This window comes from Callospermophilus lateralis, chromosome 17, assembly GCF_048772815.1.
Source record: "Callospermophilus lateralis isolate mCalLat2 chromosome 17, mCalLat2.hap1, whole genome shotgun sequence".
Classification (NCBI taxonomy): Eukaryota; Metazoa; Chordata; class Mammalia; order Rodentia; family Sciuridae; genus Callospermophilus; species Callospermophilus lateralis.
The window spans coordinates 14,053,894-14,070,527 of record NC_135321.1 but is presented as its reverse complement, the minus strand read 5'-3'; the positions used below and the strand labels follow the sequence as shown (position 1 = coordinate 14,070,527).

At 35.0% G+C, this 16,634-nt stretch overlaps 1 protein-coding gene across 1 annotated transcript in view; it reads left to right on the top strand.

Annotated features, from left to right (window-relative positions):
* The window catches only part of Cdh20 (cadherin 20), a 213,388-nt gene that overhangs the window by 158,191 nt on the left and 38,563 nt on the right, over positions 1-16,634 (top strand). Inside the window, exon 6 of the mRNA XM_076836731.2 lies at positions 1,902-2,089. Within this exon, the coding sequence (XP_076692846.2) occupies positions 1,902-2,089 (188 nt within the window). The remainder of the gene's footprint in view (positions 1-1,901; positions 2,090-16,634) is intronic.

Here is a 16,634-nt window from a genome sequence, read left to right as displayed (position 1 = left end):
TATATTTTGAGTACTCACTATTTCAAATTTCAGTACTAATGGAGAATCTAGGAATAGATTGGAAGCATGAAATATGTTTCATGAAAGACAAAAGAGAAACATATAAGTAATTTAAATTTGTCTCTAAGTAATTTTCACACATTAACTGCTTCCTCTAAGATGGTCGTTACTTTTGGACTTTTTAAAATTTTTACTTTAACTCATCATTAAATATTTCCACATCTATTTGCTAAACCTAAGTTCAGACAATCTATTTCAAAAATCTATCTGAATGAATTCTTCTAGATGAACTCTTCTGCCTCATTCTTTTGATTCCTCACTGTAGAAATTCTATTTAGTTTTTTTTCCCACAAATATTACCACAGCTGATTGTGAGCTATGACAAAATAACATACCTCCTCTTTTACACTTAAAACAAGCTCAGTCCCCTTTCACTGAACAATTTATAATGAAATATCAAGATCTCAAGTTATTTATTTCCAATATAATGCATCACATGTAAAAAGTATATGTATATTTTTAAACACAATATAGCTTTCCTGGTGTGGGAGAATGTTGTAGGCAGATGCTGGTGTGTTTTTCTGAAAAGTTCTTCAATAGCAAAGCATAATCCATCAACAACTTTGGAAGTGAATGGAAAGAGATCATAAAATCCATGTGACTGAAAGCTTAATACAACAAAGATTTCCTGACTCATTTATGTAAGAAAATGTATCGTTTCTTCTCCAGTGCAAGGTGGAGTGCTGTCAGCTACCTGGGGTGTCAGCCTCCCCCAATTTTTATGGAAAAAAAAGCCCTTATGCCCCAGGCTTCCCAGAGCTTTTGATGCATAAAAGAGAACATACATATCAAAACTGTGATTATGATTTTGTTTTGTTAGTCAGTCTATGATTGACAAAATAATGAAGCACATCAAAAATGTTGTGCCCCAAAGAAGGTAAGTTAGCAAAAATACAACTTCATAGAGATGAAAAGGAACTAACTTTAATTGTAGATCAGAAATGTCAAGTCAAAAAGCAAAGCATCACCACTTCGAGCTTTTTACATATGTGGGGATATGTAACAAGAAGACAGGAAACATCAGGGTCTGTCCACGAAGAGGCAGACAGAGGGTCCCAGCTGCAAGAAATACTGATGAATCCTACAATGGAGCTGGTAGAACTTGCTCTCTGTGGCTGTTTCTCTATAGATCACTGGTCTACAACAGTTCTAGGCAGGTGGTTATAGAGATAGGTACTCAAAACACCAGCTAGGTCATGAAAGAAAATGTGGGCATTTCAAACTAAATAGTCAGCTACTAGGGAGGCTGAGGCAGAAGAATCACAATTTCAAGGCCATCCTTAGCAGCACAGCCCGTTTGGAAATACAAAATAAAAAGGGCTAGAGATGTGGTTCAGTGGTAAAGCATCCCTGGGTTCAATCCTACCAAAAAAGGAAAAGAAAAGAAATGTAAACAGAATAAATATGTACATGTTGTGACACGTGGGTTTTTATTCTGTTTTGTTGTTTTCTTTCTCCAAAAGGAATTGACTTTTGGGAAATATTTCCATTCGTTATGGAGTACTAAAAGACTAGGAAGCAGCATACTTCCCACCATTCTGTAGGTAGATTCACTAGAATGAGAAATAATTTTGCTTTTATTCTGTCCTGCTTTCAGGGTTATAGTCAAAAAGTTATTTTGCTTCCTCTTTATTGAATATTCAGTATAGGTTATGGTTATAACTGTTTAGCCTCTGAGGACCTCAGTTTTCATCTGATAAAGCTGAAGCTTTAATTTTAAACCAAGAAAAAGATATTTTGCACAGCATGCCTGATAAGATGTGATAATGATAAGGCTTTTCATTTATTTATTTTTTTATTTATTTTGTAGTGACAATGCATGTTCTTGCTTTCCTTCACAGAACATTATCAGATGAGTGTGCTGGAATCAGCTCCAATTAGCTCCACTGTGGGGAGAGTGTTTGCCAAGGACTTGGATGAAGGAATCAATGCACAGATGAAATACACTATTGTGGATGGAGATGGTGCAGATGCCTTTGACATTAACACAGATCCCAATTTCCAAGTTGGTATCATAACTGTGAAGAAGGTAAGCCAACTCCTTTATCCAAATCACTTCATGGATGCTTTATATATGAAATGATTTTCAAAGTTTTTGTACTATGGATAAGTATTTTTTGATTTAGAATACTATAATCAACTTTGTTGTTATAAGTCCTCTTGTAAAAGCTCTTTCCTATAATTAAAAACAAACAAACAAAAATACCCCAGGCATGGTGGTGCTCACCTCTAATCCCAACTACTGGGGAGGCTAAGGTAGGAGAAGTTAGAAACCAACCTGGGAAACATAGAAAAACCTCATCTTACTCCTTGTACCAACATGAAGACAGTGACTGTACCATCATTTTACAGAAAGAGTACCAGATCGTGATAAAAACATATTACAAATATGTCATTTCTCCTACTTAGCCAACTTAAAAACTATTGCACTTAATTCTCTAATGATGTTAATGACTTAGTCAGTATTTGAATCACACACTTTTTTTTACTGCAGTGTACCATAAATAACAAGCAAATTATAATATTATTTCTAAATCAATAAATAACATACAGGGATTTTTTAACTGCCTCTTGAAGATGCATAAATGCAAATTAAACTTGCAAAAGTCTTATCAAGCCAGGTGCAGAGGCACATGCCTATAATCCCAGTGACTTGGGAGACTGAAACAGGAGGATCACAATTTCAAGGTCAGCATGAACAACTTAGCAAGACACTGTCTTAAAGTATAAAAATAAAGGACTGAGGATGTAACTAAGGGGTAAAGGGCCCCTGTGTTCAATTCCCAGTACTGGAAAAAAATTAAGGTTTATCAAACATAGCTAGTGAATGTTGTTTTCACTTTAAACTCTTTTGTTTCATGATACGGTACTGTTTTCTGAATATAAACTATTCTTTCTTTCTGTGGCATAAGGCACATATGGATAAACTCAGTTGGAAGATATGATGTTTTGTAAAAAATTAAGTTTTAATACCCTACAAATAAATATCTGATGAAATACATTTAAGAGATTCATTGGTTTGATTCTTCCCTATTTTGAATACATTTTTTAAATCCATAACTTATATTATTTATTCAACACATATTACTCACCTACTGTGTACCAGCTATTGTTCCAAACATTCAATGTGGGGAAAAAAATAAAACATTATCCCAGCTACTCAGGAAGCTGAGACAGAAAAATTCCAAGTTCAAGGCCAGAGTGGATGGACAACTTAGATCAATAAGGAGATATAAGATGACTTCAAATTTAAATTAAGTAATTGGGATTAATTTCACAGAAAAATGAGATTTAGGCAAAGACTTCAAGTGAATAGAATCACAGCACAGAGTTGGGCAGGTTAACAGTACAGGTACCCTATAAATGACTTTTGGTGAAAAGTGTCCACTGCCACCATGAAGTGTATGGAATGGGCATGGAAGTATTAAAGAAAGTGTTTCAGGCAAAAAGACAGCTAATGAAAAGGCCCTGAAGTGGGTCCATGCCTAGTGTGTTTCAATAACAGCAAGGGGACTTAGAAGGCTGAGTAAAGGGGGAAACTCTCAGGAGAAAAGGTCTGAAAAATAACAAAGGGACTAGATTGTTTTTATACTAATTATGAGAACTTCAGTTTTTACTCTGAGTAAAGTGGGACAACTGGAGGATTTTAAGATGTGCAACATGACTAGGCTTTTATGATAATTACTCTGTAGGCTGTGTTCAGAGGAGAAAAAAGGGGGGCAAGGACAGAAACAAGGGAAACAGTTGAGGGATACTACAAAAATCCAGGGAAGAGATGGTAGTGGTTGTCCTAGGAGGCAGGATTGGAAATGACGAGAAGAGGTTGGTACATTTTGAAAGCAGGGCCAATAAGATTTCTTAAAAGATTGGATGAGGATATTTTTAAAAAGAGTCAACTGAGCAATAAGATTGGAGCTGCCATTAACTGAGATGGAGAACTCTACAAGTAAAGCAGGTGGCAGGGGTGGAAAGTATTGGGATTCCATCTGGATGTTTCATATCTGCAGTGTTTGCTAGATACTCAAGGAAAGAGGGACAGTGGCTTTGGTTATAGGATTGGGAATCTGGAGAAGAACTGTGGGCTAGGGATATGACTTTGAGAGTCATAAGCATATAGATGGTCAAAGCAAATGAAACAGAATGAGATTCCAAGGGACTGAGTATAGACAGAAAGGGAACAATGAAATGAGCCCTGAGGCACCCAATTCGAAGAAGTCATGAGAAGATCAAGTGCAAGCAAGAAAAAAGAGCAGAGACCAGAAAGGCAGAAGGGAAGTCAAGAAGACAGTGGTGTGAAAGGATCACCAGTGAGAAATGCCCCAGAAAATTAAAGAACACTGAAAATTAACCAGAGACTTTAGGAACATGGAAGTCATTGATGACCCTGACAAAAGCAACAAGGGCATCACTTAAAATGTGGCACAAGTTAACTAACATGTGTTTATAATGACTTTATTCTCTCTTGTCTCCTAGAACTGAATTATCATTGCTTTAAAAGGGAAGAAGGGATGAGTTTACATCTTGTTCTCTATTTAAGGTGCAAATACAGCAAAGGAACAGACACATTTAGAAATCTTTATAACCAGCACAAAATGCTGAGATTAACTTGTTAATTGTCTCATAATCCGGATATAATTAAAATATTGTAATTTCTTATTTTATTCTCATTCTTTGAGAATAAGTAACATGCTAGAATTATAAATGATGACTAAAAGTAATACCTATTGGATATATGACACAGAATTAAGAACATTCTACTATGTGGCTTGCCTCAAGTAAATAAAACATATTGCTCATCATGATTAATAACTATAAATGCTCAAAGTCTTGAATAATTATTATTTCTTTAATACAAAAATTCTATTCAAAAATTAAGCAATCAAAAAGATAACTTTGGGGATACTCAATATTTAAAATTTATTACATATCTTAACATAATTCTAAATAATAACTTGTTAAATTATCACAATATAACATACATAATATTACAAGTCACTCATTTTTTAAATTAATTAATATTAAAATTTGAGGAACCTCAAAATATCTTTTTTCCAACTCCCTTACCTGAAAAAAGATTATATCTCAAAAGACAAAATACTATCTTTCTTTGTCATTACCAAAACTATATCTGTGTTTAATCAAAACTAGCACCAATTTTTCCAAGGTCATTTTGATTTGTTTTATGTTATGTGCTGCCAGAAAATGGAATTAAGAAAGAGGTCAATAAGTTAGTTAAATGGACTAGTCATATATAAGAAATATTTAGAGGCTACTGACTGCTTAATCTATACCTCTGGAACAACATTCACTCAAACGTCTGATCCATACCCATCTTCCCAATTTGCCATTTATAATATCATATAAAGTTGAAACAAAAGTTTTGCTCTTGATTTATTTCCCTTAGGCCTATTATTTGTCTCAAAAACACACACTTTTCCAAAAAGAAAAATTAAATTGAACTGACAGAATTGGGTCTTCATAAAACCACACCGATTACTACCCAGTACCCTGAGTCTTTTTAGCCTTTAAGTAATCAATCACTTGATTTTCAGTCTCTTAACTTAGATGCTTGAAAAATATAATTTTTGGAATGTTCTTTATTCTAGATGTGAATGATGTTGTATCATTTTCTAGTCTTCAACATGTCTTCCATCTCCCAGTACATAATAAGTAATTGTTGAAAGTCCATTCTCCTCTTAGGCAGGTCACAGTGAAAAAAATCTATATTTCATCAAAACTAAGAAGAGACCATGAATTATTACTGTTTTATGTACCCCTTTAAAAAGTTCTTGTCAATTTAAAATGACAAGAATTTTTTTTTTGTTGGGGGTGGTGTGATTGGGAACTGAACCCAAGGCCTCACATGCTCTTATTTCTTATTTATAGTTGAAGAGCTCTTGTGTATATAACTAAGCATATTTGCTTCACTAATATCAGATTTACTCCTTGCTGGTAACTTCTTATTTTATTCTCATTCTTTGAGAATAAATAACATGCTAGAATTATAAATGATGACTAAAAGTAATACCTATTGGGTGTATGACACAGAATTAACATTCTCCTACTATGTGGCATGCCTCAATGTCATTCTGCCTATACAAGTTTTGTTTCAATTCTGAGTCATAACACAATCTTTCTGAAGACATCTTAGAGGTCAGTAAAGTTCAATGCATGCAGTACCATAAGTGTACAAAACTTTACCTGAAGTATATAACACAAATGGCCTTGTCTAGGTCTGGCTTATACAGGCAATAACAACTACATCCCATCATTTCTTGTTGAGCCCACAGCAACTTTAAGGGGTCATCAGTTGGAGAAGCAATCATATTTCCAAAGTATGAAAATATAAAAAATGGATCACTTAAAATTATTTATATATAGTAACGTAAGATCCTTACATATACCATCACTCAAACAGTACATGTTAATACTCATACTGGGAGACTTTTTGTACTATCCAATATACCATTTTCTTGCTACATTTTCAGTTTTAGACTTTGCTAAGTATTGAGGAATAAAAATCTAAGTCATTGACTCCACCCATGAATCTGGGAAAGCAACCTACATAAAAAGAAGTATTTGTAATGCAAAACAAGAAAAGCTATAATGAAAGTACGATAAAATGATATAGAAACAGAAGAGGGAATACCTAATTCTGCTTAATTAATAATCAAAGCTACATTAGTATTTTGTGCTATAATTTTTATGCCTCCACTTTCAAGGAGATAATGACTTTTCATTTTTATGTGCCTCAACTCTAGGAAATTTCTTGAATTTGGAATTGGGGTTCATTATTACTCTTTGGTCTAGCATTATGAATACAGAAATAAATAATTCTTTGATGTTTAGAAAAAAGAACAAAAATTATTGAAGAGGGAAGAGTTAAAATCATCAAATGTGGGCAATGTAAAGCTGAAGTACCTACAGCAATGTTTTCTTCGAATTTTAAAGGTGTACATGAGGGAGGCAATAACCTTAAATTAACATTTTTTAAAAGAAATTTTGATAATAATTAAAAACTCACCCTAGTCTTTTCAACAAATGGTGCTAGAACAATTAGATACCAAAAATATGAACCTCAATTATACTCATAAAAAAATCAAATGGGGGCTGGGACTGTGGCTCAGTGGTAATGCACTTGCTGGCACGTGTGAGGTTTGATTCTCAGCACCACATATAAATAAATAAAATAAAGATTTATCAACAACTAAGAAAAAAAATTTAAAAAGGAAAAATGTTAAAAAAATCAAATGGATCATACAACTAAATGTAAAAACTAAAACTATAAAATTTATAAAAGGAAACATGGGAAAAAATCTCTAAGATCCTGAAAAGGCAAAGTTTTCTTCAAAATGATACCAGAACCCCAGTCTCACACACACAAAAAAATGGTAAGACCTCATCAAAAATTAAAGAGATGCTGTTCTTCAAAAGACTGTTTTGAGAATGAAAGACAAATCACAGAGGGGGTGAAAATATTTGCAAATTCTATGTCTGATAAAGGACCTGAATATGTAAAGAACACTTCAAGAAGGTATATGAAGATGTATCACTGGGCACAAGAGAAGTGCAACTCACAACCAAAACGTAATGCCACTTCACACACACTAGGATAGCTAAAATCAAAATACTGACGAAACTTTTAAGCACTGACAAAGATGTAGAGAAACTGGAATTTTCAAACATTCTTGGAGAAAATAAAAAAGGGTACTACCCCTTTGAAAACTGATTTGAATATCTCTTATAAAGTTAAGAAATTCACTTACCATATAACCCTGCAATTGTAATCCTAAGTATTTACCCAAGTGAAATGAAAACAAGTTCACACAAAAATCTGTATGCAAATATTTACAGAAGCTTTTTTGTTAGAAATTAGAAGCAACCCAAACATACCTCTAGTGGAAAATGGAGAAATTAACTATTGTACACCCGCACAATGGAATACTACTCAGCGATAAAAAAGAATACTTATCATATAATAACTTGGATAATCCCAGATATATCATGCTAAGTGAAAAAAACTACATGCAAATTATGATATACTTGATGATGTCACTTATGGGATATCCTTTTTTCTAGTAATAAATGATTTTTTAAAACTTGTTCTTTTTAGATATACATAATAGAATGTATTTTGACATATTATACATACATGGAGTGTAACTTCCCATTCTTAAGGTTGAACATGATGTGAAGTTACACTGGTTGTGTATTTATATATGAACATAGAAACGTATGCCCAATTCATTCTAATGTCTTTCCTATTCCCATCCACCCTCCCTTCCCCTCATTCCCCATTGACTAATCCAATGAACTTCTATTCTTCCCTCTCTGCCCCCTTATTGTGTGTTGGCATCCACATATCAGAGAGAACATTCAGCCTTTGGTAATTTTGGATTGGCTTATTTCACTGAGCATAATAGTCTCCAGTTCCATCTATTTACTGGCAAATACCATAATTTCATTCATCTTTATGGTACATACACACATACACACATATATACATCACATTTCTTCATCCAGTCATCTGCTGGAGGGCACTTGGGTTGGTTCCAAAGCTTAGCTATTGTGTGAGCTTCCATAAACATTGATGTGGTTGTGTCACTGTAGTATGCTGATTTTAAGTCTTCTGGGTATATACTGGGATAACTGGGTCAAATGGTGGTTCCATTTCAACTTTTCTGAGGAATCTCCATACTGCTTTCCATAATGATTGCACCAATTCGCAGTCCCACCAATAAGTGAGTGTCCTTTTTCCCCACATCGTCACCAACATTTATTGTTATAGTTTTATAATTGCCATTCTTAATGGAGTGAGATGGAATCACAGTGTAGTTTTAATTTGCATTTCTCTAATTGCTAGCGATGCTGAATGTTTTTTCATGGGTTTGTTGACCTATCATTTATCTTGTTCTGTGAAGTGCCTATTCAGTTCCTTTGCCCATTTTTTGATTGGGTTATTTGGTTTTCTGGTGTTTTTTGAGTTCCTTGTATATATTAGAAATTAACACCTTATCTGAGGTACTGGTGTGAAGATTTTCTCCAAATCTGTAGGATCTCTGTACATGTTCTTGATTATTTCCTTTGCTGTGAAAATGCTTTTTAGTTTGATACCACTCCATTTATTGATTCTTGGCTTTACTTCTTGCGCTTTAGGAGTCTTGTTGAGGAACTCAATTCCTAAGCGAACATAATGGAAAGTTGTGCCTACATTTTCTTCTAGTGGGCACAGGGTTTCTGGTCTAATGCCTAGGTCTTTGATCCACTTTTTTGTGTGTGTGCAGGGTGAGAGGTAAGGGTTCAAATTCATTCTAATACAAATTGATTTCCATTTTTCCCAGAACTATTATTAAACAGACTATCTTTTCTCCAATGTATGTTTATGGTGGCTTTGTCTGATATGAGATAACTGTATTCATATGGGTTTGTCTCTGTGTCTTCTATTCTGTACCATTGATCTTCATGTCTGTTGGCACCAAAACCATGCTTGTTTTGTTACTATAGCTCTGTAGTATAATTTAAGGTCTGGTATTGTGATGCTTCTGCATCATTTTCTCACTGAGAATTGCTTTGGCTATTTTGGGCCTCTTATTTTTCAAAATGAATTTCATGACTGCTTTTTCTAACTCTATGAAGAATGTCATTGGAATTTTAATAGGAATTGTACTTACAGTCCTTTTGGTAGTTTGGACATTTTGACAATACTTATTCTCCCTATTCAAGAACATGGGAGATCTTTCCATCTTCTAAGATCTTCTTCAATTTATTTCTTTAATGTTCTGTAGTTTTCATTGTAGAAGTCTTTCACCTCTTTGGTTAGGTTGATTCCCAAATGTTTTTCTTTTTTTGAGGCTATCATTAATGGTATAGTCTTCCTAATTTCTTTTTCATTTGATTATCAATGGTATATAGGAATGCAAAGGATTTATAGGTGATAATTTTATATCCTGCTATTTTGCTGAATTCATGAGTTCTAGAAATTTTCCAGTCGGTCTTCTAAATCTAGAATCATGTCATTGGCAAATAGGAGTAGTTGAGCTCTTCTATTTCTATTCATATCCTTTAATTTCTTTCATCTAATTGCTCTGGCTAGAGTTTCCAGGACAATGTTGAATAGACGTGGTGAAAGAGGACATCCTGCCTTCTTCCAGTTTTTAGAGGGAATGCTTTCAATTTTTCTACATTTGGTGTGATGCTGGTGTTGGGTTTAACATACACAACCTTTACAATGTTGAGGTATGGTCTTACTGGCCCCAGTTTTCCTACTGTTTTGAACATGAATGGATGCTATTTTGACAAATGCTTTTTCTGCATCTATTGAGATAATCATGTGATTCTTGTCTGTAAAGTCTATTGATGTGATAAATTATATTTATTGATTTCCATATGTTGAACCAACTTTGCATCCCTGGGATAAACCCCACTTGATGATGGTGCACTGTCTTTTTAACATGTTTTTGTATGTTACTTGCCAGTACTTCATATGAATTTTTGTATCTATGTTCATCAGGGATATTGGTCTGAAGTTTTCTTTCCTTGATATGTCTTTGTATGGTTTGGTATCAGGGTGATACTAGCTTCATAGAATTGAGTCTAAAAGGGTCCCCTCCTTTTCTATTTCATGTAATAGTTTGAGGAGGACTGGTGTTAGTTCTTCTTTGAAGGTCTGATAGAACTCAGCTGAGAATCTGACTGGTCCTGGGGTTTTCTTTCTTGGTAGGCTTTTGATGGTGTCTTCAATTCCATTGCTGGAAATTTATCTGTTTAAATTTTCTATGTCCTTTTGATTCAATTTGGGTAGGTCCTATGTCCCTGGAAATCTGCTGATATCTTCAAGATTTCTATTTTATTAGAGTATAAATTTTCTGATTATTGTCTATATTTTGGTATGTCCAAGGTGATATTTCTTTGTTAATCATGAATACTAGTAATTTGCATCTTCTCTCTTTACTAGCTTTGCTAAAGGCTTATCGATTTTATTTTTTCAAAGAACCAACTTTTGTTTTGTTGATTTTTTAAATTTTTTGTTTCAATTTCATTGATATCAGCTCTCTTTTAATTATTTCCTGTCTTCTACTGCTTTTGATGTTGATTTGCTCTTCTTTTTCTAAGACTTTTGGTTGTAATGTTGGGTTATTTATTTGGTAACTCTCTAGTCTTTTAGTGAATAAGCTCAATACAATGAACTTTCCTCTTGGAATGCCTTCATCATGTCCTAGAGACTTTGATGTTGTGTCGTTATTCTCATTTACCTCTAAGTACTTTCTTTATTTCATCCCTGATTTCTGCTGCTACCCTTGGGCAATTTAATAGCATATTATTTAATCTCCAGGTATTAGAGTAGCTTCTATTTTTTACTTTATAATTGATTTCTAATTTCATTTCATTATGATCTAATAGATGTAAGGTATATTATTTCTTTTTGTATTTGCTAAGAGTTACTATGTGGACTAAGATATAGTATATTTTATAGAAGGATCATGTGCTGCTGAGAAAAAAGTGTATTCAGTCATTGATGGAATAAATATTCTACATATCTATTAAGTGTAAATTATTAATTGTAGTTTTTAGTTCTATAGCTTCTTCATTTAGTTTTTGTTTGGAGAATCTATCCTGTGAGGAGAGACACATGTTAAGCCACCAAGTATTATTGTGTTGTGGTCTATTTGATTCTTGAAATTGAGAAGAGTTTGTATGATGTATGTAGATGCTCCATAGTTTGGGGCATAAATATTTATGATTGTTAGGTCTTATTGATTTATAATTCCCTTAAGCAGTAAGAAATGTCCAACTTCATCCCTTATGATTAACTTTGGCTTGAGTCTACTTTATCTGAAATGAGGATAGAAACCTGTTTGTTTGTAAGACCCATGTGAATGTTTTTTCCCCATCCTTTTACCTTCAATCTATGGATGTCTTTGCCTTCAGTGATTCTCTTAGAGATAGCATATTGTTGGGTATTGTTTTTTAATTCAATCTGCCAGTCTATATCTTTTGATTGATGACTTTAGGCCATTTATAGTCAGTGTTATTATTGACAAATGGAATTTATTCTCTGTCATTTTCATTTATTTCTGCTCTTTAATTTGAATGTTTCTCCTTAGATTGACTATTACTCTAACAAATTTCCTCCCTTTGCTGGTTTTCCATTTATTTTTCATTTCTTCTTCAAGAAATATCTTATTGAGTATGTTTTATAGTTCAGACTTTCTAGATATGAATTCTTATAAATTTTTGTTTATCATGGAAGGTTTCTATTTCATCATCAACTCTGAAGCTTAATTTTGCTGGAGATACTATTCTTGGCTGGCATCATTTTTTTCAAAGCTTGATATATATTATTCCAATACCTCCTAGCTTTGAGAGCCTGGTTGAGAAATCAGCTGAGATCCAGATTGGTTTCCCTCTACATATGACCCATCATTTTGCCCTGGCAGCCTTTAAAATTCTATCCTCATTCTGTATGTTAGTCATTTTCATAATCATGTGCCTTGGTGTGGGTCTGTTATAATTTTGTACATTTGAGTTTCTATAAGCCTCCTTTATTTTATTTTCCATTTCATTCTTTAGGCTTGAGAAATTTTCTGATATTATTTCATTGAAAAGACTATGCATTTCTTTGGTTTATGTCTCTGAGCCTTCATCTATCCCAATCAATCTTATATTTAATCTTCTCAGGTTATCCATATTTCTTGGAAGTTTTGTTCATGGTCTCTTAACATCTTTTATCCATAGTCTACTTTAAAGATTATACATTTTGTAATTCCAGCAACTTGGAAAGCTGAGGCAGGAGGATAAAGAGTTGAAAGTCAGCCTCAGCAAAAGCAAGATACTAAGCAACTCAGTGAGACCCTGTCTCAAAGTAAAATACAGAATAGGACTGGGGATGTGACTCAGTAATTGAGTATACAAGTTTAATCCCTGGTACCTAAAAGAAAAGAAAAAGAAAAATTATACCTTTTGTCTTCATTGCCTAAAACTCTGTTTTGTAAAAGGCCTAATCTGTTCATGATGCCTTACATTGAATTTTTAATTTGGTTTACTGATTCATTTTGAGGGTTTCTGTTTTTTTTTTTTTTTTCAGAATCTCTCTCTTCATTGAAGTGATCTTTCACTACCTGTATATTCTCTCTAATTACACTCCTAACATCATTCTTTACTTCCCATATCAGTTTAAGTATATATATTCTAAACTCCTTTTCTGATATTTCTTCCACTGTGGTGTCAATGAATTCCTTTACTGAAGTATCTTAGTTTGTTTTGGGTGATTTGTTCCCTTGCTTTTTCATGTTGTCTACTCATATATGTGTCTACCCATCTAACAGTATGAATCTGAGGCAGTAGAGTTTCTACCCTGTGGACTTGCAGTATCCCTGAAGATGTCCAGTACCTCACCATTTGGCAGGAGACAAATAATACAAACCAATGCAAACCATACTCAGCATTAGTCTAAATAGTTCCTTCTGTGCATCTACAATGTTAACTGTCACAATAAACAAAAGTGATATGATCACTTATTGCCCACAGTAAAGAAAAAAAAAAAAGTGAGTTCGCAAAAGGGTTTACAAATTTTGAATGGTGGACAGGGAAAGAACAGAAGTGATGTGGGATGTGATAATCATGAGGGAGAAAAGAAAACAGAAAATAGAAAATTATAGGAAGAGTGAAAGAGAACAATAGAAGTTGGCTATTAGCAGAAAACAAGAGAGAAAGAGAATCAAAGGAAACAAGTGAAATAAAAAGATATATAAAGTAAAATTTTAAAAAATTAAAAGAATACAAAACAAATCTGAAATATACAAATCAAACATCCTAGTCCTCAAAATACTAATCCATGAAAAAATAACTGACTTCAAAAATGCTAAAAATGAGGAAAAAATAAATATGAATATGTATAAGTGTTTTTGAACCATCCAGGTCACAAAGAAAAAAGAGGAAAAAAATTTAAAAACTTGATGAAAAGTTAAAGAATTTTTCTGTTGGAGTTCAAAAAGATTCTCAGCTTCCCTTCTCAACAGAGCTAGATGGGGTGGCCTGGATTGTGATGCCTGCTCCACCCTTAGGGTGGGGTTGCTGAAATAAGAGGAAATCCTGTAGGCAGACCTCATGGAAGTGGGGTGTAGACACAGGTGGTCTCCAGGTTTTCACTGAATGGCAATTGGTCTGGAGATTTTAAATCAGCACACCTCCAGGACCCAGCAACTGCTGGTCCACACTGGAAGACTAGACCCCTGGGATCTCCCCTGAGTTCCACTCATGCAGTGGAGGAGCCAGTTCTTAGTCCCCTCATTTCATTGTCTCTTAGATTCAGTCTCCAAACTCAATCTTTCCCACCCCTGCCCTTTCCAATTACCAGTCAGGTGCATCTCTACAAGTCAATTCTGCAAGCAGCTAGATTGGAGGGGAAGGGGGGAAAGGTGGGTGGGTTACCATGACCAGTATTCCCCTGTGTAAACCCCTCTCCACATTTGATTTTCTCCTGGTCAGTTAAGCACACTCTACATATGCAGTGTGGGGTTGCCAGGCCTGTTTTTTGGGCAAAACTCAGGTTTACCAGGAATCAGTTCCCCGCTAGCCACCAGCCACTTCACCTCAGCTGCAAAATGGTTCCTTCCTCTTTCCTCCACAGGCAGCCAAGAGTGATGTGGCTTCTTTCCCGCACTAGGATATTGTGCAGCATGCCTTTCAGTGCAGTCGGGCAGTGTCTTTGATCTCTGAACTCTCCATACCCAAGACACACCTCAGGCCTCCTAAAAATACAGGTTCCTTTAATTCCCTTATCCCTCCACTTTGCTCGCAGAGACACTGCTATGGCTGGTGCCTCCAGTGGCAGCAATGGAGGTAGTGCTGGAAATGTCTTCCTTATTATATACAACCCCCTGAGTCCCCGATCTGCTTTGTTTTTTTTTTTTTTAATTAATTTTTATTGTAGGTTGTTTAAAACATTACATAGTTCTTGATATATCATATTTCACACTTTGATTCAAGTGGGATATGCGCTCCCATTTTTACCCCATATACAGATTGCAGAATCACATCATTTGCACAACAATTGATTTACATATTGCCATTCTGGTGTCTGTTGTATTCTGCTGCCTTTCCTATCCTCTACTATCCCCCCTCCCCCCTCCCCTCCCCTCTTCTCTCTCTACCCCCTCTACTGTAATTCATTTCTCCCCCTTATATTTTTCCTCCTTTCCCCTCACTTCCTCTTGTATGTAATTTTGTATACCCCTGAGGGTCTCCTTCCATTTACATGCAATTTCCCTTCTCTCTCCCTTTCCCTCCCACCTCTCATCCCTGTTTAATGTTAATCTTCTTCTCATGCTCTTTGTCCCTACTCTGTTCTTAGCTACTCTCCTTATATCAAAGAAGACATTTGGCATTTGTTTTTAAGGGATTGGCTGGCTTCACTTAGCATAATCTGCTCTAATGCCATCCATTTCCCTCCAAATTCTATGATTTTGTCATTTCTTAATGCAGAGTAATACTCCATTGTGTATAAATGCCACATTTTTTTTATCCATTCGTCTATTGAAGGGCATCTAGGTTGGTTCCACAGTCTTGCTATTGTGAATTGTGCTGCTATGAACATGGATGTAGCAGTGTCCCTATAGTGTGCTCTTTTTAGGTCTTTAGGGAATAGACCGAGTAGGGGAATAGCTGGATCAAATGGTGGTTCCATTCCGAGCTTTCCAAGAAATTTCCATACTGCTTTCCAAATTGGCCTCACCATTTTGCAGTCCCACCAGCAATGTACAAGAGTACCCTTTTCCCCACATCCTCGCCAGCACTTGTTGCTGTTTGACTTCCTAATGGCTGCCAATCTTACTGGAGTGAGATGGTATCTTAGGGTGGTTTTGATTTGCATTTCTCTGACTGCTAGAGATGGTGAGCATTTTTTCATATACTTGTTGATTGATTGTATGTCCTCCTCTGAGAAATTTCTGTTCAGGTCCTTGGCCCATTTGTTGATTGGGTTATTCGTTATCTCATTGTCTAATTTTTTTAGTTCTTTGTATATTCTGGATATTAGGGCTCTGTCTGAAGTGTGAGGAGTAAAGATTTGTTCCCAGGACGTAGGCTCCCTATTTACCTCTCTTATTGTTTCTTTTGCTGAGAAAAAACTTTTTAGTTTGAGTAAGTCCCATTTGTTGATTCTAGTTATTAACTGTTGTGCTATGGGTGTCCTATTGAGGAATTTGGAGCCCGACCCCACAATATGTAGATCGGAGCCAACTTTTTCTTCTATCAGACGCCATGTCTCTGATTTGATATCAAGTTCCTTGATCCACTTTGAGTTAACTTTTGTGCATGGCGAGAGAAAGGGATTCAGTTTCATTTTGTTGCAAATGGATTTCCAGTTTTCCCAACACCATTTGTTGAAGATGCTATCCTTCTTCCATTGCATGCTTTTAGCCCCTTTATCGAATATAAGATAGTTGTAGTTTTGTGGATTGGTTTCTGTGTCCTCTATTCTGTACCATTGGTCCACCCGCCTGTTTTGGTACCAGTACCATGCTGTTTTTGTTACTATTGCTCTGTAGTATAGTTTGAAGTCTGGTATAGCTATA